Here is a 26,649-nt window from a genome sequence, read left to right on the forward strand (position 1 = left end):
GTAGACTCCAGGCAAATGCAGTGTTACAATGTAAGGCATTATGGCAGTGATATACGTGAGAGTAGGGTTTTGTCATTTTTTTCTAAGTAATTTAAATACCAATACCTTACAATGAGCATGGGAAAGAAAATTATAAACGTCCTTGTGGATATTTATAAGATCACCTATAGAAAAGAGATGTCAACCATTATTAATTTGCCAACCATAAAAAATAGATGAACGTGTTGCCGAAGAGTAAAGGATCACGTTGGCTAATACTGCCACCTAGAGATAAAATTCAAAACTACTACCTCTTATCTCTAAGGGGCCTGCAAGGTTAGGGTTTGAGCAGGCAGTTTCTTCTCCCACTGACTAGTACTGGCTCTCCTAATTGTCTTGTCCATTTGTGAAGAGTCACTGGATGACATTTTCCAGGGAGCCTTCCGGAGGTGGCTGGGGTGGCAGCTAGAGTGTGATCGTAAACCAAGCGAATACATGGGGTGCGGTCCATTTTCCATCTATTTGTCCCGTCTAAGGGCTGTCCTGGCCAAGCAGCACGGAGATGGGCTTTGAACTCAGAAGCATTGGGGGTTAAGCAGAAGTGGGTCTAGGAAGACAACGGCAGAGGAAAGCAACGGAAGTGCGATACCCTTCCCTCTTCTCAGATGTCCTTCCAGCTGATCCTCAAGGATTGACCTCAGGCCCATTTCCCCTCCTCCTACCTGGTTTATTCTGCTTCCCTCAACCCCATGTGTTCCACGATGACCTTTTGTAAGCCCGTCCTCTCTCTCATCCCCTTCCTAACATCCTTCTCACGTCACTTTGAGTCAGTGCTGTTTGGTGGAAAGAGGGTGGAGAAGGAGGCGTGGTTTGAATCTGGTCCTGCATTTCTCTTACTGTTTATCTTGAGCAAGTCACTACAGTTTCCTGAGACCGCAGTTATTCATATCTGTATGGGCTATAATACATGGCACGTTACAGGGTGGTTGCCAAGCCGAAATGGGGGAATGTATTGTGTGAGAAACTGGCATTTGGCGGATAGTTAAGAATTTTATTTTCTTTCCCTTTTCTCATTCTCTTGTCCTCCATAAATCACGGTTAGGGAAAAATCAGTTAAAAAAAAAAAGGAAAATAGGCTGTTAGTATGAGATATTAGGTACAAATAATCTTCAAAGTCTGATTTTAAAGATACAATGATAGGGCTTCCCTGGTGGCGCAGTGGTTTAGAGTGCGCCTGCCGATGCCGGGGACATGGGTTCGTGCCCCGGTCCGGGAGGATCCCACATGCCGCGGAGCGGCTGCGCCCGTGAGCCATGGCCGCTGGGCCTGTGCGTCCGGAGCCTGTACTCCGTCCACAATGGGAGAGGCCACAACAGTGAGAGGCCCGCGTACCGCAAAAAAAAAAAAAAAAAAAAAGATACAATGACAATCAATGTCTGTTGCTTTTCTGTTTTTTACCGGTGTGTTCTCTGAGAAAGGGAAGCTCATCAGACATGGTTATAAAGTGGAAAGAAAAACCATGGGCTGGTCAACTCACTGATCTGTAATTCAAGACCAATCACTTTGACTTCTCTGAGCCTAAGTTCTTTATATGTGAAACAGGGACAGTGTTTCCTCTCATGCCTGCTTACTCAGTGCTTATGAGGATACAGCGAGTAAAACAGCTGGAAGGACTTTATAAAGTCTAAAGTAAATACTAATTAAATAGTAATTATTATTATTTTTTCCCTCCTTGTTATACCCCTAGTAGACATTCAGTAAATATTAAAAAAAAATTAACGGTGAATTTTACCTAATTAATTCACCTAATAGTCATTGAATGCCTATTAAGTGCCAGGCACTATATTTAGCATGTATTGTGTAATAGACACTTTGCTAGGATTTGGTGAGCCTGCGAAGATGATTAAGGTCCCTCCTGGAGTTGGTTGGGCAAAGGTGAAATGACATAGCCATACAGAGTGAAATCATGGGAGTGTGTGCGTACTGAGGTCATCATTTGTTGTAGGAGCCCAGAAGGGGGTAATTGATGTTGTGGAGTCCAAGAAGAACTTCACAGAGATGAAGCATTTAAGACATACTATTTCTGTAAACAAATGGAGAGGAGGAAATTCCTCTTCTCAAAGTGAACAAAGGGATGGATTTGGAAAAAATCAGGGAGGAAAAGGCAAGTTGTTCGTTGTGACAGTAGACAGAGAGAGAGAGAGAACAAGATATGTCTGTAATTGTTGCTGAAATGCAGCTGGAAACATCAAACAAGCAGATCATGGAGGGCCTTAAATTATACACAAAGGATTTTGTGTGTACTATTTCTGTAGCAATAGGCCAACAACGATTAGAACAGTTAAGTGACATGATCAGAACCGTGTTTTCTGCAGATAACTCTTAGGAGAAACTAAAAGATTGATTAGAGATGCCAGATATTAGAGATACAGACATGTGAGATGTTATTGCAAAAGAACTGAACCAGGGTAGGAGTGGTGGAGATATAAAGTGGATAGAAAATATGACACTGATATGAGCCTACATCCTTCAGCAACTAATTGATTAGGGGAGAATTTTGCAATGGGGAGAGAATATACGATGAATTGGAATTATCTAGATGGAAGGGTTGTGAGGATGTGCCATTAACCCAAAGGGGGCCCGAGAGGAGAGGTCAGGGACTCAAAAGTGTGCAAAAATTGTAACAAACCTCAATTAAACGGACTTGGGATACCAGAAGGGGGAGCTCTCAAGCCCTGGACAATAGCAGAGCCCAACAGGAAGAAAAAGGACTTCTCTGGCAAGGACTCAGTCGATGAAAAGCCATGGACTCTTAGCTTACTACGGTCCTCCCAACTTCCTTTTCCCTCTGTAAAAGTGTTCTCCTTCTCTTGCCATGGGGGGATTTGCACATGGCTCACCATGATTGCAGACCCCAGACTGCAATTCTTCGCTGATCCCAAACAAACCCACCTTTGCTGGAGAAATATATGGCATTCTATTTGTTAAAGGTCAACAGGTATGTTATAGTAGAAATTAAATATGCTTTCTAGTCAAATTAGTCAATGTTAAAACCCTGCCACTTATATGCACGTATCGTCAAACAAGTTAGCAAAACTCTCTGAGCCTTGATTCCTTACCTACAAAATGGGAATGATAATACTGCTTAGTTTCCGTGATGGATGTAGAGGATCCTTGTTGCTTATCTCCTTGGCATCCATCCCCCACTTCTTCCAGCAACATGCCCAGCTTTCACTGGGGAATCCGCTTACTCCGCACTCTCAGAACGTGTGCTCATGAGAGATTCTTGCGGGCAGATCTGATGGGCTCAGGAGTGGACATGTGACCTGAATTGGGCCATTGAGAGCATCATGGCTAAACACCATGGCTTTTGTTTGTGAGCAGATTGTCCGCAGGCTGTGAAGCCGAGAGCTGGATATAAAGGTTAGAGCTGCTGTAACCCTCTTGCCACTTCAGAGGAGATTCTGGAATTGTGCAGTTACACTGCTTGGAGCCTGAAGATGAAGTCCCGTTAGCAAGAGGCAGAACGAAGAGATACAGAGAAGTGGAGTCACTCGGACATTGTATAAGCCCTTGTTGACAGCACTTCCCAAAATCAGCCATGACGATGGACTTTTCAGTTATGTGACTGTCAGAAGAGGCTAAGTTATGCTGTGTGATAGCAAACACCCAAAAGCTCAGGGGCTTACAACAACAAAGATTTATTTCTCACTTAGTTACGCAGGATGGCTGCAACTCTGCTAGATTGTTTTTGATCTGGGACCCAGGATGATGGAGCAAGCTCTGTTTGGAAAATCACCGGTTGTAATAGAGGGAAAAGAGAGTAGTAGGGAAAATAAGTACTAGCTCCTAAACCATCTCCCTGGAGGATGCTTCCTGCTTGCATGCCATTGGCCAGAACAAATTCACATACTCAAGCTTGATGCCATAGGGTGGAGAGGGGCAGCAAATATTTCTGAATAATAATAATGCAATCCACCAGTAAATTTCCCTTTTGCTTAAGCGAGCTGAGGTCATATTTTCTGTCACTTGCAGCCAAAAGAACCTTAACTGAGAAAAGCTGTTGACAGAATTAAATTAGAAATTTTATATACAATAGTCAACACATGGTAGACATCCAGTAACTGGGAGCTACTATTTCCAAGCACATGAACACAGATGAATCGAGGATTACATCTTTCTCAAATGTTCTCAATTTCTTTAATTTATTCACTATCTCACTAACATTTATTGAGTTCTTTTTATGTGATACACTCTGTGCTAGGTGGTGGGGACACAAAATGATACAGTACATTTACAGTTTAGTTCTCCAGCAAATTTCATGTTAAAGAAATAACTTAATGTGAGGGCTCGGTGTCTTATGCCTAAGGAAAGTGATAAACATTTAGGAAATTAGTATTCAGAAAAAGGTTACCTATGGTACATAACGAAATGGAACCAGAAGTATGACTGATACTCATTTACTCACCACTCATCAACCTATTTGTCCAATACATACTTATTAGCCTCTACCACGAGCTAGACCCTCTTGAGGTAGAAAAGCAAATGACATTTATTCTTGTCTTTACTTAAAATATAGTAGTAAGGAGAGGTGAGCTGAGAGTATATAAATGGATGCTATAATAAGAAAAATAAAACAAAAATGCTGATGATGGCTAATGCTGTCAGTCACCAATAACTTCCATTTTGCCAAACCTAAAGATCAACACTCAACCTTGCTCCACAAGCAATTGACAAGAGTTAATCATTCCCTTATTCTTCACTTGCTTACTACGCACACCGCCCTTCCTGGTTTTCCTCCTAAGATCAGTCCTCTGTTACATGCTTAACACACTTACCCCGTAGGTGATCTCCTTCAGTCTTCTGGCTTTAAGTATCATATCTACACTGACGATTCCCAGTTTGATGACTGCCTCAGTGTCTCTCCCCAACTCCAGAATGATTGATCTTATTGCCTCCTTGTATAATAAGCGTCTCACAGTTATTACCAGACTGGACTGCTGATCCATCAGCCCCAAACTGGTGGCTCTCTCGGGGTTCCCACTCCAGTAAAGGGTACCACCTTTCACCCCAGTTGCTCAGGCCAACCTCGGAGTAATCCTAATCCCTTTCCTTCTTTCCTCCCACTTCCAATTCATCAGCCAATCTGTGGACTCTGACTTTTAAAACATGTTGAATGTGATCATTTCTTCTCTCTTCCCCTCTAGGATATCACCTCAGTCCTGGACGCAGCATCATCCTTCTATCCTGGGCTCTTACAGCAGCTTCCCCTAACTGGCTTTTCTGCTTCCGTCTTTGTTCTGTTATTTTCTACATGGCAGCCAGAATAATTCTTTTAAAACTAAAGTCAGATCATATCACTTCTCTTTTCAAAAGCCTCCATGTGCTCCACTTCACCCTGCACGCTTAGATATGAGAATGACTCATTCCCTCATTTCCCGGGTCCCATTGGCTCTCTGCTCAAATGTCACTTCATCAGAGAGGTCTTCCCTGATATCTTATCAAAAAATGCTAGTTCTGGGCTTCCCTGGTGGCACAGTGGTTGAGAGTCCGCCTGCCGATGCAGGGGACACGGGTTCATGCTCCGGTCAGGGAGGATCCCACATGCCGTGGAGCAGCTGGGCCCGTGAGCCATGGCCGCTGAGCCTGCGCGTCCGGAGCCTGTGCTCCGCAACGGGAGAGGCCACAACAGTGAGAGGCCTAAGTACCGCAAAAAAAAAAAAAAAAAAAAAAAATGCTAGCTCCTCTGCCCTCGCCCTCCATTCCTTTATTGTTTTATTTTTCTTCACGTTGCCACTCGACGTCATACAAAATATTTATTTATCTGTTTATAAACAGGAGAATGTAAGCACCATGAGGATTTTGCATTTCCAGTGCCAAAAACCGTCTAAAAAAGGGCTGGCACGCAGATGCTTTTATTAAGTACTCTAGGCATTATTCTAACACAATTTATTATCAGTTACATTATCCTAACACATTAGATTCGCTGTACTACTGTCCACATTTCACAGACGTGGCAGCCGAGGCACAGAATCGGGAAGTAACTTGCCCAGAGTCACAGCGCTTTCAAGTGGCTTAGCTAGGATAGGATGCACATTGAGGCGCTCTTCCTCCGGGGCCCCTCTGCTCCTCAACACTTGGCGCTCAGGTTCGACGCCCGAAAGCCGTTCGCGGGGGGCGAGCTGGACGTCAGGGGGACACCAGCGAGGGCGCGGCTCACCCAGCCTCCCGTTTCCTGGGAAGTCAGCGCGCACCCGTCCCTAGCCTCTGGGTGCCGCAGCTGGCAGAGCGCACAGATTCGGGCAGGCGGCTGGGCGCGGGAGCGGCCCGTACTTCTGCTGGGTCGCGGGCCGCCGGAGACGGGAGAACGGAGCCCCGCGCAGCCTGCGCGCAACGCCTCCCGTTTCGTTTTCCCGACGCGCCTCGGCTTTGTTTCGGTTTCCAGTTCCGTCTTCAAAACGAAACTGAAAGTTACGCTAAACTGCGGAGCGTTCCCTTGGACGGAGATGCCTTTCGGGACCAGTCCTTACCTCTGCGAATCTGTCTGGAACAGAGTGACCTTGCAAACGTGGTGTGTGGTTTGGACACCTGAAACTCCCTCAGAAATACCCTAGGGCGTCTTTTTTCTTCAGATTAAAAACATGTATAATAGCATTTTGCTATTATTGATTATTATATCAATAGAGACACAGGGAAAGAAATCGCTTATGATTCTAACACCCAAAGACAACTAATATTTTGATGCATTTTTGGGGCCTTTTTTTCCTATTATACATTTAATCTTTATAAAATCATGTCATTATACAGTTTTATATATGCAGAATTTAACTCTGTAACTTGCGTTTTCGTCAAACATAATATCATGAACATATTGCCCTTTTATTATATATGTTTTAAAATAAATTTTAAATCGTTGTGTAACGTTCCAGGTTCTGACAGTACAATTCAGTTATTCTCCTCTTGTGGAAGTTTGTTTTTATCTCATCAGGGCCTTTTATAAATAATAGTATGATTGACATTATTGTAAGTAAATATTTGACCAAATTTCTGATTACTTAAAATAAATTCCAAAAGATGTGTCTGGAGGGAAAACTTCTCCTCTACCCTCTTAGTTCTTATATTGAGGGCCTGTGAACTAAACTGACAAAGACAAATTAACGAGAAAAAAACCTTGCAACTTTATGAATATTTTATGTGCACAGGAGTTCACAGAAAAGTGAAACTCAAGAAGTGGTTAACCTTAGGAGCTTATATGCCATTTAACAAAGAACAGGGGGTTTGGGTTTTGAGGGATGATCAATTGTGGAGAAGTGTCTTTGAAATATATTAGGGAGGGGCTTCCCTGGTGGCACAGTGGTTGAGAGTCCACCTGCCAGTGCAGGGGACACGGGTTCGAGTCCTGGTCCGGGAAGATCCCACATGCCGCGGAGCGGCTGGGCCCGTGCGCCACAACTACTGAGCCCGCGCACCTAGAGCCCATGCTCCGCAGCAAGAGAAGGCACGGCAATGAGAAGCCCGCGCACTGCAACGAAGAGAAGCCCCTGCTCGCCGCAACTAGAGAAAGCCCGTGCGCAGCAACGAAGACCCAACGCAGCCAAAAATAAAACAAATTTTTAAAAAAAGATAAAAGTAATGAACATCTTAAAAAAAAAGAAGTATATGAGGGAAACGAATGGAAGATAAGTGTTACTTTACTAAGGGCTGTTTATGCAGACTCATCTCAGTGCCAGCTCTGGTGATAAGAGGCATTCTTTTCTTCCTGGTATGGAAGGGGGATGCACCGTCACAGGAGAAATTCATGCCAACTTCACAAATTTATGCTTTTAAGTTGATAAGGGGAAGGCAGAGAACTCTTCCTGCATCTGTTGATTCTCAGTTGCCTTCATCTCAAAGTCATCCTTAGGCCAAAGTGGCATATTTTGGGGTGGCATATTCTGATCCCCTTCAGGTGGAAATTAGGGACAACGTGACACTTAAAGCCAAATTCTTCTCCAGGAAGAAGGTTACCAGTTTCCACCTCCATGAGTATATGAATCTTTGGGAATTTTTTTATCGTTGCATAGTTTGCACAGTAAATCATTGAAAAGGATAAGATGACAAGATTAAAAAAGAAAACTTAAGTGTTAACAAAAACTTTACCGGTAATGATGTGCTTAACTTCAAACCTCCGATAATTCAGAGACAAACGCTTTGGGAGAACGGCTTGGATTGTCCTGTAGGGAAATGTGCTCAGGTTTTCATCTGTGGGCACATCTGGCCCATTGGGAGGCATGTTACTGCGCTCTTCACTGTGAGTGCCTCTGGCATCTGCCTCTCACACTCAGGCAGGCTCCCTGCCCTTAGCAAAGGATGTACTGTTCTCACTCTTCAGGGCTGGAAAGTCAGAGGAACGGAGGAGGGGTGATCCCATCTTCTCTCCTTTATCTGGCTGGGTTTTGACTCCACCCTCATAGAGAAATGTTAGGGCAACAAGTCCTTACAGGTTCCCTCCTCCACGTGCCCACCCTTTTAAATAGCAGCCGTATTCCCATAAGGACAGTGCCATACACTGAGCCTATTTCCTTCACACCTTTAATGTGGGCCTTAGGCCTTGATTGAAAAGTCATTGGAAGAGATGGGAAATCCCAGTGACCCTTCCTTTTGAAGAAAAGTACTTTCTTAAACTTGGTATTATATGAACAATCTTATGGGAGGTTTGGTTTTGTTTTTGTTCCTAAAGAACGAATTCCGGCATTGGGGACTCTACACGTTGTACGGTGAGCTGTGGAAAGGAGCATTCCCCGGCTGGCTGTCACAAAGGAAGGGTCTTCGCGTGGGGATCTGGTTCTGAAGGACAGCTGGGAATTGGAGAATTTAAGGAAATAAATTTTATGCCTAAGTACGTATTTTAATTCATTCACTTATTCATTCAGGATTTTTGAGTCTCATGTGACAGGCACCATGCAAGATACCACGGTCCAAAAATGACTATAACAAACACAGTCCCTAAGCTCCCGGGTTCCAGTGTAGTGAGGGAAGGAGGGGGGAAGACAAGGTATAACACCAGTTGTTATTTAATTAGAGGCTATGAAAGAGCAGGGCAGCATGAAGTGAGAACCTGTGACCCTGTGATCTTAATCTTAGGTACTGGAAGTAACTGTGGGACCCACTTGGACCTCCAGAGTTGGTGTAAAGATTATTTTAAAGCGAAAATCTTTTTGTTTTCCTTTTTTGTGGTACGCGGGCCTCTCACTGTTGTGGCCTCTCCCGTTGCGGAGCACAGGCTCCGGACGCGCAGGCTCAGCGGCCATGGCTCACGGGCCCAGCCGCGGCATGTGGGATCTTCCCGGACCGGGGCACGAACCCGCGTCCCCTGCATCGGCAGGCGGACTCCCAACCACTGCGCCACCAGGGAAGCCCTATTTGTATTCTTTTTTTTTTAGACTTAATTGATCATATATTTTTATCATGCATCAGGCTTTTGCAAACATGAAAAGGAAAATGTGCACCAACCAAACTGGTAAAGCTTTTCCTAAAGCTTCTTTGCATTCTTTTTTTTTTAATATCTCTCTTAATTCTTTTTTATACAGCAGGTTCTTATTAGTCATCCATTTTATACACATCAGTGTATACATGTCAATCCCAGTTTCCCAGTTCATCACACTGCCACTCCCATCCCCTGCCGCTTTTGTCCCTTGGTGTCCATACGTTTGTTCTCTACATCTGTGTCTCTATTTCTGCCCTGCAAACCGGTTCATCTGTATCATTTTTCTAGGTTCCACATATATGCGTTAATATATGACATTTGTTTTTCTCTTTCTCACTTACTTCACTCTGTATGACAGTCTCTAGATCCATCCACGTCTCAACAAATGACCCAATTATGTTCCTTTTTATGGCTGAGTAATATTCCATTGTATATACGTACCACATCTTCTTTATCCATTCATCTGTCGATGGCCATTTAGGTTGCTTCCGTGACTTGGCTATTGTAAATAGTGCTGTCGTGAACATTGGGGTGCATGTGTCTTTTTGAATTATGGTTTTCTCTGGGTATATGCCCAGTAGTGGGATTACTGGATCATATGGTAATTCTATTTTTAGTTTTTTAAGGAACCTCCATACTGTTCTCCATAGTGGCTGTATCAATTTACATTCCCACCAACAGTGCAAGAGGGTTCCCTTTTCTCCACACCCTCTCCAGCATTTGTTGTTTGTACATTTTCTGATGGTGCCCACTCTAACTGGTGTTAGGTGATACCTCATTGTACTTTTGACTTGCATTTCTCTAATAATTAGTGATGTTGAGCAGCTTTTCGTGTGCTTCTTGGCCATCTGTATGTCTTCTTTGGAGAAATGTCTATTTAGGTCTTCTGCCCATTTTTGGATTGAGTTGTTTGTTTTTTTAATATTGAGCTGTTTATATATTTTGGATTAATCTCTTGTCTGTTGATTTGTTTGCAAATATTTTCTCCCATTCTGAGGGTTGTCTTTTCGTCTTGTTTATGGTTTCCTTTGCTGTGCAAAAGCTTTTAAGTTTCGTTAGGTCCCATTTGTTTATTTTTGTTTTTATTTCCATTACTCTAGGAGGTGGATCAAAAAAGATCTTGTGGCGATTTATGTCACAGAGTGTTCTTCCTACGCTTTCCTCTATAAGAGTTTTATAGTGTCCGGTCGTACATTTAGTTCTCTAATCCATTTTGAGTTTATTTTTGTGTATGGTGTTAGGGAGTGTTCTAATTTCATTCTTTTACATGTAGCTGTCCAGCACACTTATTGAAGAGACTGTCCTTTCTCCATTGTATATCCTTGCCTCCTTTGTCATAGATTAGTTGACCATAGGTGCGTGGGTTTATCTCTGGGCTTTCTATCTTGTTCCATTGAGCTATGTTTCTGTTTTTGTGCCAGTACCATATTGTCTTGATTACTGTAGCTTTGTAGTATAGTCTGAAGTCAGGGAGTCTGATTCCTCCAGCTCCGTTTTTTTCCCTCAAGACTGCTTTGGCAGTTGCTTCATTTGCAAATATTTTCTCCCATTCTGAGGGTTGTCTTTTGGTTTTGTTTATGGTTTACTTTGCTGTGCAAAAACTTTGAAGTTTCGTTAGGTCCCATTTGTTTATTTTTGTTTTTATTTCCATTTCTCTAGGAGGTGGGTCAAAAAGGATCTTGCTGTGATTTATGTCATAGAGTGTTCTACCTATGTTTTCCTCTAAGAGTTTTATAGTGTCTGGCCTTACAATTAGGTCTTTAATCCATTTTGAGTTTATTTTTCTGTATGGTGTTAGGAAGTGTTCTAATTTCATACTTTTACATGTACCTGTCCAGTTTTCCCAGCACCACTTTTCGAAGAGGCTGTCTTTTCTCCACTGTATATTCTTGCCTCCTTTATCAAAGATAAGGTGACCATATGTGCATGGATTTATCTCTGGGCTTTCTATCCTGTTCCATTGATCTATATTTCTGTTTTTGTGCCAGTACCATACTGTCTTGATTACTGTAGCTTTGTAGTATAGTCTGAAGTCAGGGAGCCTGATTCCTCCAGCTCCATTTCCCTTTCTCAGGACTGCTTTGGATATTCAGGGTCTTTTGTGTTTCCATACAAATTGTGAAATTTTTTGTTCTACTTCTGTGAAAAATGCCATTGGTAGTTTGATAGGGATTGCATTGAATCTGTAGATTGCTTTGGGTAGTAGAGTCATTTTCACAACGTTGATTCTTCCAATCCAAGAACATGGTATATCTCTCCATCTGTTTGTATCATCTTTAATTTCTTTCATCAGTGTCTTATAGTTTTCTGCATACAGGTCTTTTGTCTCCCTGGGTAGGTTTATTCCTAGGTATTTTATTCTTTTTGTTGCAGTGGTAAATGGGAGTGTTTCCTTAATTTCTCTTTCAGATTTCTCATCATTAGTGTATAGGAATGCAAGAGATTTCTGTACATTAATTTTGTGTCCTGCAGCTTTACCAAATTCATTGATTAGCTCTAGTAGTTTTCTGGCAGCCTCTTTAGGATTTTCTATGTATAGTGTCATGTCATCTGCAAACAGTTACAGTTTTACTTCTTCTTTTCCGATTTGGATTCCTTTTATTTCTTTTCCTTCTCTGATTGTCATGGCTAGGACTTCCAAAACCATGTTGAATAATAGTGGCAAGGGTGGACATCCTTGTCTTGTTCCTGATCTTAGAGGAAATGCTTTCAGCTTTTCACCATTGAGAATGATGTTTGCTGTGGGTTTGTCATATATGGCCTTTATTATCTTGAGGTAGGTTCCATCTATGCCCACGTTCTGAAGAGTTTTTATCATAAATGGGTCTTGAATTTTGTCAAAAGCCTTTTCTGCATCTATTGAGATGACCATATGGTTTTTTTTCTTCAATTTGTTAATATGGTGTATCACATTGATCGATTTGCATATACTGAAGAATACATCCATCCCTGGGATAAATCCCACTTGATCATGGTGTATGGTCCTTTTAATGTGTTGTTGGATTCTGGTTGCTAGTATTTTGTTGAGGATTTTTGCATCTATATTCATCAGTGATATTTTTCTGTAAGTTTCTTTTTTTGTAGTATCTTTGTCTGGTTTTGGTATCAGGGTGATGGTGGCCTCAGAGAATGAGTTTGGGAGTGTTCCTTCCTCCACAGTTTTCTGGAAGAGTTTGAGAAGGATGCGTGTTAGCTCTTCTCTAAATGTTTGATAGAATTCACCTGTCAAGCCATGTGGTCCTGGACTTTTGTTTGTTGGAAGATTTTTAATCACAGTTTCAATTTCATTACTTGTGATTGGTCTGTTCATATTTTCTGTTTCTTCCTGGTTCAGTCTTGGAAGGCTATACCTTTCTAAGAATTTGTCCATTTCTTCCATGTTGTCCATTTTATTGGCATAGAGTTCCTTGTACTAGTCTCTTAGGATGCTTTGTATTTCAGCAGTGTCTGTTGTAACTTCTCCTTTTTTATTTCTAATTTTATTAATTTGAGTCCTCACCCTCTTTTTCTTGATGAGTCTGGCTGATGGTTTATACATTTTTTTATCTTCTCAAAGAAGCAGCTTTTAGTTTTATTGATCTTTGCTATTGTTTTCTTTGTTGCTATTTCATTTATTTCTGCTCTGATCTTTATGATTTCTTTCCTTCTGCTAACTTTGGGTTTTGTTTGTTCTTCTTTCTCTAGTTCCTTTAGGTGTAACGTTAGATTGTTTACTTGAGATTTTCCTTGTTTCTTGAGGTAGGCTTGTATAGCCATAAACTTCCCTCTTAGAACTGCTTTTGCTGCATCCCATAGGTTTTGGATCATCGTGTTTCATTGTCGTTTGTCTCTAGGTATTTTTTGATTTCCTCTTTGATTTCTTCAGTGATCTCTTGGTTATTTAGTAATATATTGTTTAGCCTCCATGTGTTTGTGTTTTTTACGTTTTTTTCCCTGTAATTCATTTCTAATCTCATAACGTTGGGGTCAGAAAAGATGCTTGATATGATTTCAATTTTCTTAAAGTTACCGAGGCTTGATTTGTGACCCAAGTTGTGATCTATCCTGGAGAATGTTCTGTGCGCACTTGAGAAGAAAGTGTAATCTGTTGTTTTTGGGTGGAATGTCCCATAAATATCAATTAAATCTATCTGGTCTATTGTGTCATTTAAAGCTTCTGTTTCCTTATTTATTTTCATTTTGGATGATCTGTCCATTGGCGTAAGTGAGGTGTTAAAGTCTTCCACTATTATTGTGTTACTGTCTATTTCCTCTTTTATAGCTGTTAGCAGTTGCCTTATGTATTGAGGTGCTCCTATGTTGCGTGCATATGTATTTATAATTGTTATATATTCTTCTTGGATTGATCCCTTGATGATTATGTAGTGTACTTCCTTGTCTCTTGTAGCATTCTTTATTTTAAAGTCTATTTTGTCTGATATGAGTATTGCTACTCCAGCTTTCTTTTGATTTCCATTTGCGTGGAATATCTTTTTCCATCCCCTCACTTTCAGGCTGTATGTGTCCCTAGGTCTGCAGTAGGTCTCTTGTAGACAGCATATATATGGGTCTTGTTTTTGTATCCATTCAGCAAGCCTGTGTCTTTTGGTTGGAGCATTTAATCCATTCACGTTTAAGGTAATTATCGATATGTATGTTCCTAGTATCATTTTCTTAATTGTTTTGGGTTTGTTTTTGTAGGTCCTTCTCTTCTCTTGTGTTTCCCACTTAGAGAAGTTCTGTTGTTGTTTGGATGGGTGATATTAAGGTATGTTTGTATGCCAGTGAGAATGATCCAGTTCAGGAGGAGAAAGTGATGATGCACGAGAAAGAGGGAATAATTGTAGAGGTAATACTGTCCCAGAATAGGAGCCAGGAAGCAGGGCCAAGGGTCCAGTGTGGCACGTAGGGCTTTGGGCAGAAATTTTTATTCTGTTCAGATGAGGAACAGTGGAGGTGAGGGTAGGTTGCTTGTGGGAAGGTGATTAGTTCTTCCCTGATTGTTTCAGTTTTCTCAGTGATGCACAAGGCACGGTCCTTATTTGAAACTTAGTGAGGCAGAGGAAGATTGCTACAGGTTTAGGAATAAACGGAAAGTGTGCAATAGTGACTCAGAGTGAGACAGTGAGCATCGTGGGAGATTACGAGACAGTATAGAGTAACCATTTGAAATCTGTGGTTGTAGGGCATAAGGTGAAATCAGTCGGCACAGTTGTTTGTTTTTCTCCATTGATGTTAAGCTGCTTGGATTCCTTTGGAGTAATTCAGATTGAAGGTTAACTACAGGTGGACTTTTGCTAGGTAAGTACAATAAGAAAGGGACAGAAGACTTGGAGGTATTCGCAAATGACTGATTACCCTGCTGACCATAGAACCTAAGCTGGGTAGGATAGATAATGAACAAACAATAGGGTTGATGGATTGGAGAGCCCAGTGGCCTCAAAGAATGTTGGAGTGGATTCCACTCTAAAGTGTCTTCGTCTCTTCGGGCTGCTGTAACAAAATACCATAGATTGAGTGGTTTATAAACAGAAGTTTATTTCTCACAGTTTTGGAGGCTGGGAAGTCTGGGATTAAGATGACAGCACATTTGGGAATTCCCTGGTGGTCCAGTGGTTAGGACTCGACACTTTCACTGCTGTGACCCGGGGTTCGATTTGGGAACTAAGATCCCTCAAGCTGCACAGTGTGGCCAAAAAAAAAAAAAAAGATGATGGCAGATTTGATGTCTGGCGAGGGCCTGCTTCCTGGTTTACAGATGGCTGTCTTCTCACTGTATCCTCATGCGGCAGAAGGAGCAGGGGTGAAAGAGCTCTCTGGGGTCTGTTATAAAGGGCACTAGTTCCATTCCTGAGGGCTCCACCCTCATGACCCAATCACTTTCCAAAGGCCCTACCTCCTAATACCATCACATTGGGGGTTAGGATTCCAATATATGAATTTGGGGGGAAAACACTCAGTCCATAACGTTCTGCCACTGCCCCCCTCAAGCTCATGTCCTTCTTGCATGCAGAATACATTCATTTCATCTCAACAGCCCCCAAGTCTTAACTCATTCCAGCATCAAAGAATGTTAGCCTGGGAGTTCCACTCTGAAGTCAGTGAATTAGAAGGATGGTGTATGATGATCAGAGAGGAGAATGTTTCTAATGGAAATTTAGAAGGTGGAACAATTTTTGTTTGTTTGTTTGGCTGTGTTGGGTCTGCGTGTGGGCTTTCTCTACGGGGTTCTCACTGCGGTGGCGTCTCTTGTTGCAGAGCACGAGCTCTAGAGCGCAGGCTCAGTAGTTGTGTCGCACGGGCTTAGTCGCTCTGTGGCATGAGGGATCTTCCTGGACCAGGGTTTGAACCCATATCCCCTGCGTTGGCAGGCAGATTCTTAACCAGTGCACCACCAGGGAAGTCCCTGGAACAATTACTGGTGATTATAAAGTACAGAATATCACCTTTATCTAGGGCAATAGTTTTCAACTAGGAGTGGTTTTGCGCCCCTGGAAACATCTGGCAATGTCTGCACTCAGCTGAGGTTGTCCTGAGGGAGGGGCATGTATGTCGGGGTGGCTGCTACTGGCATCAGGTGGGTAGAGGCCAGGGCTGCTGCTAAACATCCTGCAACGCACAAGACAGCCGCTCACAACAGAGAATTATCAGATGCAAAATGCCAGTCGGATTAGTTTAGAAGCCCCGCCCCAGAGCCTGGGTGGCTGCAGTGGAGCAGAGGAAGAGAGTGGAGACAAGATAAAGAACTGAGAGATCAAGAGGGGAAATAAACTGGGTTCATGAAGTATGACGTTGCCAAGAAGGACAGGAAGAATGATGACCGGCGTGGGTGTGCTGAGGAAGACAGTCAGCAAGGTGCTAAAGTTTTCAGTGATTGAAGGGTCGTGACTAGGACTTTGGCAGGCGATATAATAGTCTGTTGTTATGTGCTTCAGAGGAGCCGGGATTTTGAAGAAGAAAGTAGAAGAAATGGTCTGTGAGCGCCTCATCGTCCTAAGGTCCCTGGGATGGTGGAGGGAAAAAAGCTTCCTCATGGTTGAACTCCAGGGAACACCCAGGACTCAGATCAAGACAGTGAAGGGAACTTTGGGAGTCACGGTAATACATCTTTTTCAAAAGGTCTTTAGCTAAGCATTAAACAAAAGTGATGCAGAATTCCCCGATTTACTATAAATTAGTGGAAGCAGAGGTATATTACAGAGCAGAGCACTAATGTCCTTGGAAGAATATGTTAAAGACAGGTTTTTCTCTCCAGACAGTGATTTCTGACACCTCTGGTTGAGCCATTTGGTTTCAAATATTATATAGAACCATGGTTCTCAAAAATGTGGTCCCCAAATCGGCAGCCTCCGCATCACCTGGGAATTTGCTAGATGCAGATTCTTGAGCTCCACGCCTGACCTGTTGAATCGGAAACCGTGGAGATGGGCCCAGCAGTCTACGCTTTAACAAGATCACTAGGTGATTCTGTTATCAGCTTGAAAACCACTGATATAAAAGCAAAAACCTGTGGATGGTTAAAGGGCAGAAAGAAACTAGTATTTACTGAGTACTTACTATAATCCAAAGGCTTTGTATACCTAATATCTTTTAATCTTATTTTTTAATCGTGGTAAAACCATCACCGCTATCTACCTCTAAAACTCTTTTCATTACCCCAAGCAGAAACTCTTTTTGTCCCTAGGCAAAACTTTTGACCATTAAATAATAACTTCCCATTCCCCACTACCTGTAACCCCAGTAACCTCTAATACCCTTTCTGTCTATGAATTAGCCTGTTTCATATAAGTGGAATTGTACAACATTTGTCCTTTTGTATCAGGCTTATTTCACTCAACATAGTGTTTTCACAGTTCATCCGTGTTGCAGCATGTGTCAGAACTTCCTTCCTTTTCATGGCCGAGTAATATTCCATTGTATGGATGTACCATATTCATCTGTTGATGCTGTTGCTGGGCATGGGTTGTTCCCATCTTTTTGGCTATTGTGAATAACGCTGCAATGAATATTGACATACAGTATCTGTTTGAGTCCCTGTTTTCAGTTCTTTTGTGTTATCTCATTTTTTTAATAACAAAGCTAAGGCTTGGACCAAGCTAAGTGGCCAAGGCTAGGAAATGGGAGAGCCAGGCCAGTCTGATGCTGTGGCTCCTCCCACAAAACCCCACTGTCTGAGAGGATGGGGGCCCATCTCCCACCTGTGTTTTACTCACTACTTTGTGTGTGTGTGTGTTTTCCTGATCATTCTTTTCTTTCTTCCTAGAAGGATACTAGTTCCACCAGTGTTTCCAGGAAAACCCTGCCAGAAATAAGCCGAATTAACCAGTCGCTGACAGAAAAATGGATGGCAGTGGCAAGAGGAAGTGCAGAGCATGAAGTAAGTGACTGAGAGGTGGCTCTGTCTGACATAGTAGAAACTGGGAATTTCCTGGCGGTCCAGGGGTTAGGCCTCTGCGCTTTCACTGCTGGGGGCCCAGGTTCGATCCCTGTTTGGGGAACTAAGACCCTGCAAGCCGTGTGGCACAGCCCCCCAAAAAAGGAGAAACCACTTTTATTTGGTTCTGAAGCCGTGGTCATTTTATCCTAGACAAAAGAGAGAGGATTTGGCTTTGTCACGAAGGCATTTGCATTCTAATCATGAGTCCCTTCTACCATCTCTTAGTTTGAAGAAGTCATTTTATTGGTTCAGTCATCATTTCTTTAACAGAGGTATATCGAGGATGTACAATATGCCAGGCACTTTAGTAGGTGAGGAAGATGCAGGAGCGAATCAAAAATGCTTTCTGTGCCACGAAGCCTTCCTCAGGGCGGACTGTTTTTATAGCTTCATAGTTTATTCTCTGGAGCTCCAGAAGTTTCTGTTTTCAGAAGGATGCATTTTATTTAAATCTAGATGACTTGATCAAATCAACTGTGAAGGGTTTTGGTGAGATTTAGCAGTCACACGCACAAAGTATACCCAGAATTTGGAGGACTCTTAAGAGAGCAGTTATTTTCGTTAACAATGGTTCCACGTCATCAGTTACATACGGTATTCGGTAAGATAAAAGGGACATGCTTGTAGTATGTTGTGACTTAACCTTGTCTTATTATGTTTGCAGGGAAATTAGAGTGATATTTTCATCCCCTGCTTGTCTGACTGAAAGTTTTTAAAGAAAAGGTAACACTTACATGAGACTTAACTTTATTTAAAACACTGGGGGATATTTAAAATGACATGTTTCGACTCAGTCATTTTAATATGTGAATTTTGTTATCTATGAACAAAAAAGAATCCAACATTGAAAACTCCATAGGTTGTTACAGAATTCTCCCATTTTTGTAAGGTAGTTTCCCATTGGACCACTGCAAGTTGTAATTTCTAATTTACATTGTTCACTGCCTCTGCCCTGCCCTCCTCTGCTGTCTGATTGGCAGGAATGGTGCTTTTTTCAGAATCTTTGCATCTAGGAGCGATCAGTTCATTCTAACATTGCTTTTGTACTTAGAGGCCAGGCCTGTGCTCTGAAGCCCTTATTTTGAGATCAGTAAAGAAAACAGATTCTATTTATTTTATCTTTAACTAGTCTTACTACCACAGAGGAGAATCTAACTTCTCTCCTACTTGGTTTGACACTTGGTCTGGTTCAGTAGTTTAAACAATTCCTCTCTTAAATTGCTCAATGTTTGGTCTTCTGTTTCTTTGCCTCCCTCTATGCGCTCCAATACTGTGCCTGGGAACTACTGAAAGATAAAGTGAGGCATATGAAAAATTGTCAGTTTGTTTGAGCGAGCATCAATTTGAATCACACAGCACCAAATCGGAATTGCCTAAGAGTGCACCGGCGAGAGGAGCTCAGGGAGAGACAAACAGAGAAGGTACAGAAACAAAGAAAGGAAATTATTTGATTGGCTATAACTTAAAGCCTACTGGGCTTTTTGTGATTGGTTGCCCTTAGCTTTTGATTCATAACTTTGAGGCATTTACAGGCTTAGATTTTGGGTTGCTTTTATAGGCCACCATGGTACTAGAGCCACTGCAGTGTAATGGCCTCGTTGTTTAATTACTTTAGCAGTAACGAGGGAGGGGAGGGGGGATAGTAGCATAAAGGGGCCCTTAGGCTGCCCTCTGTCTTCTCCGGAGGCCGGTACCCTGCAGGTCTGTTCACAGCTGGTGTCACTCCTCTCCGTGCTCCTTCGCTAGGTCAGGTCCTGTCCCTCCCTTGTTGACTTGGCCTCAGAAGATAGCTGTACACATCTGCCGCTAGGCGGTACTCACTATTCACTTAACCCCTGTTGCAGGTACTTCTTGCCTCTAAGTAACCTGCCCTCCCTTTCCCCCGCCCCCCCGCCATTGTCCCTTTGGTTCTTAACCCAGCTGCATTCCCAGCCATTCCTCAGGGAGACTGGAGGAACTGTTGGGTCCAACAGCTTCACCCGGGAACCAGAGAAGCCCAGGGAAGATGAGTGTCATGCCTGCCCACCGCAGCTCACGAGGCAGTTATCATTCTAGAGTCCCCAGAGGCATCCCTATTCATCTCTACACATCCCGGCCAAAGGCAGGAGATGAGAAATCAAGACACTGCTTCCCTCTGCTGGCTTTCTCTCCCATTTGCCATCCTCTTCTTGCCATCCTTCTAGCCTAGAAAGGAGGGGACTCTACCATGTAATGTATCCTGTTTCTTCCCCACTGTAGCCTCAAGCTAATTCTCATTACCTAGAGGAGAATCTTTCCTACACTAAGAAAATTATCTTTCTAAAGTGTCTCCATGTCCCCTTCCCAGGAGTGATAAACCTGAAGGTTTGATCTTAAGATGCCAAAGGCTGCAAAGGAGAATTTATTTTACGGGGAAATTTACAGTACTCTGTTTTGGTACTTGCATAAATGTTTTAGGCCTAGTATTACAATTGATTGGTTAATCTAGCAAGCATGAAATATTTAATAGTACATTATAAAGACAAATCATCCTACAGAGTGCAAGCTCCTCAAATATTACCAACACAACCCAGGGAAATGCCACACCTAGACAAAGAAAGGCTTGGTAGTATTTCTGAGGAGAATGGCCAGGTCTGGATTTTTTTAAATCAACAGTTTGGATTAAGGCAGGTCTTTCAGTGTGGGAGGGGAGGATTGGGGACTTCATCAGGTTTGAGGAAAGATACTACAATCCGGGACGGTTGGAAACAGCAAGGAAAGGATGATTTTATTTTTATTTTTTATTTTTTTTGCGGTACGTGGGCCTCTCACCGCCGTGGTCTCTCCCGTCGCGGAGCACAGGCTCCGGACGCGCAGGCTCAGCAGCCATGGCTCACGGGCCCAGCCGCTCCGCGGCATGTGGGATCTTCCCGGACCGGGGCACGAACCCGTGTCCCCTGCATCGGCAGGCGGACTCTCAACCACTGCGCCACCAGGGAAGCCCAAGGCAAGGATTTTGAGACAAGAGATGCGAAGAATTTTGGGCGTAAACTGTTGATTGCTTTCTGTGGTAGAGTTAATGGGTCTTTTCAGGAAGTTCCTAAAATGAACAATCAAGCCATTTGCTTGGGCAAGGGTGTCTTGGAATAGTAAAGTCATGCTAATGAAACAGTGGAATCCCAAAGTAATATAAATATAGATGGTAAGATAGGTGGGGTTAGGGAGTTTCAGTTCTCAGTGCGCAGGCTGAGTGTGAGGGTAAATGGTTTCAGCACTCAGACGCAGCATGTAAACTTTTGCTATTCTTGCAGCCCAAACTTGAGATAATAAATTGTTACCTATTCTCTCTTAGGAGAACATAGATTTTATAACTTTTCTTTGTGCCAAGTAAATTGATTATTTTGAAAGAATGCAAGCTTTAAGAAAAAAGATAATATATGATATGTAGTAAAATAAAATTATACCTAATGGTATATAAAGTTAGGAATATTCCTTTACATCTGTTTATGTGTTTTTTTTTTTTTTTGCATCTCTTGCATCCAAAGAGAATCTGGAGAAACTATTTCCATTGATGTGGACTTAGAAATGGCGAGAAGTTAACAAAAAAAGAATGGATTTCTTCTTTGGTAATAACCAATATTCACTTGAGAAATAGATCAATAGAATTTCTTTACAGGAACCGATATGATTACAGTTTACTTTTGTTAGGAGTTGAGTGAGAGGGAAGTGTGATAGGGGAGGGGCTAGTGTTTCTTATGAGGTTACTATATGCCAGACACTGTATTAGGCGCTGTGCATGCTTAAATGTACAGTAGATACAGTGTTTTTATTTTCAATATGAGAAAAACAGTGCTTGAGAGGTATAACTTATGAAAAGAGTACTAGTTTGGGATTCATATGTTTTGGGACCTACCGATTAAGAATAGATTAACAGAAAAGAAAAGTTCTACTCGTGAAGAGCAGCCAGGGATGAGGGTTTATATACCAACTTTAGGGAAGGGGGAGAAATAAATGAAACAATTTCCACTGGGAGACGGATGGGCATTTAGGGGGACACATGGAAGATAGGATAGCTTGTGATCAGGTTTGTTTCTGCAATTTCTCATGCAAGTGCAAGTGCGGGGTCTTTTTCCTGGCAGTGAAGCTCGCTCGCCTGCCCACCCAGGAGAGCATTTGTAGCTGCTTCACTCTTCGAAGCCTCTGCCTTTACTTAGATGAGAAAAGCGCTGAAGGCTTCTCACAACAGCTGTATCTCTGACGTCTTCAGTTGAAAATCATCTTTATACCGTTTTGGGTCCCTACATTTGGAAGGGAAAGGGGGAGAGTGTTCCTTAATATGCAGTAGAAACTATTTTTATTTATTTACTTTTAAAAATATTTATTTATTTATGTATATTTTATTTGGCTGCGTCGGGTCTTACTTGCGGCCTGTGGGATCCAGTTCCCGGAACAGGCATCAAACCTGGGCCCCCTGCATTGGGAGCGCTTAGTCTTACCCACGGGGCCACCAGGGAAGTCCCTATTTTTATTTTCAAGATGAAAAAGTAAGAAGAGTAAATGTGATCAGGTATATTTTTAAAATAAATATTTAGGTTATGTGGGAGACCGCTTGGGGTGCTATTCCCAGTGTGAGTTCTAAGAAACATTAGTTTCACAGAATGCTCTGGGAAGAGGGGTTCTTAGTGAAGCAGCTTTAGGAACACCGCGTACTATTATGGAGTCCTGATGCACGTAAGTAAATCAAAGACTCTATGATGTCATATACTGAAAGAAATCTAGCTTTTTTGACCCTATTTTTCTCAAAGTTATTTGTCTTTGTGACACTATTTTCCCATGTACACCTACTAGCATTCCGCAGAAGTCATGTTCTTCTGGATATATGAAAAAGCAAACTGTAAGGACATCAGTGTAATGCTAGTATACGGTACTTCACAGTTTACTGTTGCATGTATCATCTTACTTCATCCTTAGCGCATGTGGAGGCAGATACAGTTAAGAGTATCTAAGATCTGTTAGAGAGAATACATAAGCTGTTGGTTCAGAAACCGGCCCCTGTGCTCAGAGGACAAGGAAGGACTGAAGAAAGAGGCAGCCCCTCCAGATTGGAAGGTAGCAGGTTTAATAAGCAAGGGAACTTACAAGGCTTGTCTTGGGTGGCCGCAAGATGAGTAGATCTGCACCCGCCCGCCGGAATCCTGGAGTTCATATAGAGGCATTAACTGCTGGGTTCGGTCACATATACTGTCCACATAGTCTCAGCAACACCTTACTCACTCAAGGCTGCATCCTTGGAACAGCTCCCACTATGGGAACAGTGGGCAGAGCATGCATTCCAAACAGACGGGAGTGGGTGAGGACCATGTGATTGCCCAGGTCCAGCTTGAGGGTCGACATCCTCTTGATTACCTCCTCCAAACGTAAGCTTCTCCAGACAACTTCCAAATCTCAATGGCTGATTCATACAGTGAAGATTTTTTTTTTTTTTTTCTCACACCAAAGTCCAAAGAGGGTTGAGATAGGAGGCACCTGTAGGGAAGGAAAAAAATTACTTTTCCTCTCCTTACCTTAGTTTCATTGGCTGGGGCCTCACAGATTACACTGAGAAAAGACAGAAGAACAAGAGAAAAACAGGTTTATTAACATGTGCATCCCACTTATACATGGAAATACTCAGTGATGAGTAACTTTAAGGACTGGTTAGAACTTGGGCTTCTAAAGCATCTTAGTGAAGAACAGTAATTTTGTAGAGAAGCGAGAAGACAAAAGATACAGACTTTGAGCTTCTGGGTTGGCAAGTGGTGGGAAGGAAAATACATGAAGAAAGCAATGGTAGCTAAGGGCTAGTTAGTAAGGTTTGTGGTGTAGAGTCTTCCTCAGCGCCAGCTCATCTCTGCTAGTCAGGTTGTTATCCCCTTCCTGGTATGGGAAGTTGGGGACAGGAGGGCACCTTCACAAGGGGAATTTATGTTCTGTTTTCAGGTGGATGGGAGAAGCCAGAGAGCTCATTCCATGTCTGCTTTTTCTCACTTGCCCTCAGCTTAAAATAACCCTCATGTTGGGTGGCATATTTGGGGGTGGCAAATTCTACTACCCTTCCCCCCCTCTGCCCAGGTTCATTCCGAGGTGACTCAGGTTCCTTTCTGTCATTCTAGGCCCCAGGGCCTCGAAATTCTCCAGTAGGTCTTTTGTGTTGGTTGGCAGATGGGGAAAGAGGGTATGAAAGGTCACATGGGAGGCTTTAGGGGCCAAGCCTGGAAGTGTCACACATCGCCTTCCCTCACATTCTGTTAGCTAGAACCCGGTCGCATGGGCCCACCTAACTGCAGGGGAGGCTGGGCAATGTCATCTGCCTGCGAGCCCCGGAGGAAGATGACATAGGATTGGCGAGGTGAACGTATGGCATTTTCTCTGCCACGGTAGAACTTTAGGTCAGATAGATCTGGATATGGATCCCTTCTAACTGAGCAACCGTTTGTTATGATTCATTCAGTATGTCCCGGCGTGTGATTTCACTTTATTTCTTTCATTCACCCCAATATAAAATAGGGTGGATGGTTCTCACATACTACTTCAGGGGCATTTGGGAAACAAGGAGTGATGGAGTTTGAATAGTAGGTTTCGGGAAAACTAAATGATTATTCCTCTTGGAACATAGTGGACATGACACCTCTGGTCCCGTAGCTTCTTTCTTGTAATACTCTGTGTCTAATATATCCTGGGCCTCTCCCTGATCCTGTTTCAACCACAGATAACAACACGTCTCAGGGATCCTCTGCTCAGAGCTCTTCCATATCGTTCTCCACACCAAGAAGCTTTATCGGTCTTCCTTCTGCTCCCAGAGTGTCCTGTCATTCATGATCCTAAGAACTGGATGACTCTGGTGGTCCCGTTCGCAGAGGCTGTTCCTAACATGACTGGCCAATCTTCACAAGTCCTGAGTAAGTGTGATTACCTTTATGTCACTTTATCTGTATTCTCAATAGAGAGTCACTGTCTGAAGTAGAAGTTGTAGCAAAGTTTAGATAGACTGCAAAATACTACACAAATGTTTGAATATGTGGTATGTGCATTATTGAAAAGATTAACCTAAAGCTATCGTCAAATCCAAGTTTGTGTGCCTGACGCACAGTGAGGCCAAACAAACCGAAGCACTGGAGTTTGGAGCAGAGGAAGGTTTATTGCAAGGGCCAAGCAAGGAGAACGGGCATTTTATGCTCAAAAGACCTAAACTCCCTGATGGGTCTCAGGGAAGAGTTTCTAAAGGCAAATTTTCAGGGAGGGCTGCAGAGGGTGTGACTTTCTTCTGACTGGTTGGTGACTGGTGTGACTTTCTTCTGACTCTTCTCAGGGAAGAGTTTCTAAAGGCAAATTTTCAGGGAGGGCTGCAGAGGGTGTGACTTTCTTCTGACTGGTTGGTGGTGAGGTAACAGGATGGTGCTCTAGGAATCTCAGTCATCAGCTTTCTGGTTGTAACCAGTCTGGGGTTCAAGTGCTTATGGTCAGCCTGAAGTTACCATGTTCCACCTGGGTTGGGGTCTTAGTTCCTGTAGAAGCACTCAGAGATATGTGTCAGACTGTCTTGTATATCCCTTGAGGAGGAACCGGGACCCTGCCCCATCTCTGCACTATTGTTTCCGGACTGGCTTTCCTTCCTTTCTGCATTCCCTCACTTCCTAATTAGTAACAGTGTGAATCTGCCCTTTGGAACCCAGGGAAGGTCTCGGAGGTTGAAGCCTTTTTCCTGCAATCAAGAAACAGGAGGCACGGGAAAGCCTTTTGTACCTGGGAGCGCCCCACAGGGTCCTGCTCGGTTTCAAAGGTATTATAATCATTACTCTATCATCACAAAGCATGTGTAATTCTTAGACTTGGTCATGGCCTTGACATCACAATTTAATAACCATAGAGTATCCAGTCAAGATAAATCCATACTTTAAAACTTCATGTTGTTTTAAAACTTTAGACATTTTGACCAGAGGTGAGGAAAAAAATGTTTAACTTTGTGTTCTTGTTTTTTATTTTATTCAATGCCATGGGATATCCTTTTACAACTTTGAGCTAATGTTCAAGGTCCAAAGCTTAAAAGGTGTGAAGGTGAAATGTATGGTGAATTATAAGCTACCTAGTTCCCCTCCCAGAAAGCAGTTAGAGAGTAGAGTTTCTTGTGTAACCTTTGAAAGATATTCTCTATATAAAAAGATATAGAAATAATAATTCTCTTTAAAAATGGTAGCATACATTCTTTGGCAACTTGCTTTTTTCACTAAACAGTATACCTTGGAGATCATTATGTTACAGGACCTATACGACTGCCTCATTCCATTTAATGGCTGAGTAGTATTCTATTGGGAGGATATACATAAATTTTTGCTATTATAACAGTTCTAACATGCATTTCTTTGTACATACATAAATTTACACAGGCAGGGAAATGTCCAGAAAGCAGAATTACTGGGTCAAATTGTATGTGCGTTTTAAATCTTGAGAGATTTTGCCAGATGACCCTCCACAGAAGTCAGGGCCACCATGTTGTCCAACTTTAAGTGGTTACCATTCACATTGTCACCCTTGGAATTGGGCAACATAGCTCTGACAGAAGATGTACCAATTTACACTTAATCAATAAATATGAGAGCATCAGCCCACACACTTCTCCACAGTGTGAACCAAACTTTGGTCTATACCATTCTGAAAAGAAGAATCTCTTTTTTTTTTTTTGGGCAGGCCACGCTCCTTGCGGGATCTTAGTTCCCCGACCAGGGATCAAACCTGGGCCCCCTGCAGTGGAATCGTGGAGTCCTAACCACTGGACAGCCAGGGAATTCCCAAG

At 42.7% G+C, this 26,649-nt stretch overlaps 1 protein-coding gene across 1 annotated transcript in view; it reads left to right on the forward strand.

Annotated features, from left to right (window-relative positions):
• Positions 1–6,068: 6,068 nt before the first annotated feature.
• LOC136123771 (probable E3 ubiquitin-protein ligase HERC6) overlaps positions 6,069–26,649 on the forward strand; it is a 40,716-nt gene continuing 20,135 nt past the window's right edge. The window contains 9 exon segments of the mRNA XM_065878122.1: positions 6,069–6,550; positions 8,673–8,731; positions 8,734–8,857; positions 16,360–16,522; positions 17,688–17,824; positions 18,526–18,584; positions 21,367–21,408; positions 21,411–21,445; positions 24,568–24,757. Coding sequence (XP_065734194.1) covers positions 6,069–6,550; positions 8,673–8,731; positions 8,734–8,857; positions 16,360–16,522; positions 17,688–17,824; positions 18,526–18,584; positions 21,367–21,408; positions 21,411–21,445; positions 24,568–24,757 — 1,291 coding nt within the window.

This window comes from Phocoena phocoena, chromosome 5 (genome assembly GCF_963924675.1).
Source record: "Phocoena phocoena chromosome 5, mPhoPho1.1, whole genome shotgun sequence".
Classification (NCBI taxonomy): Eukaryota; Metazoa; Chordata; class Mammalia; order Artiodactyla; family Phocoenidae; genus Phocoena; species Phocoena phocoena.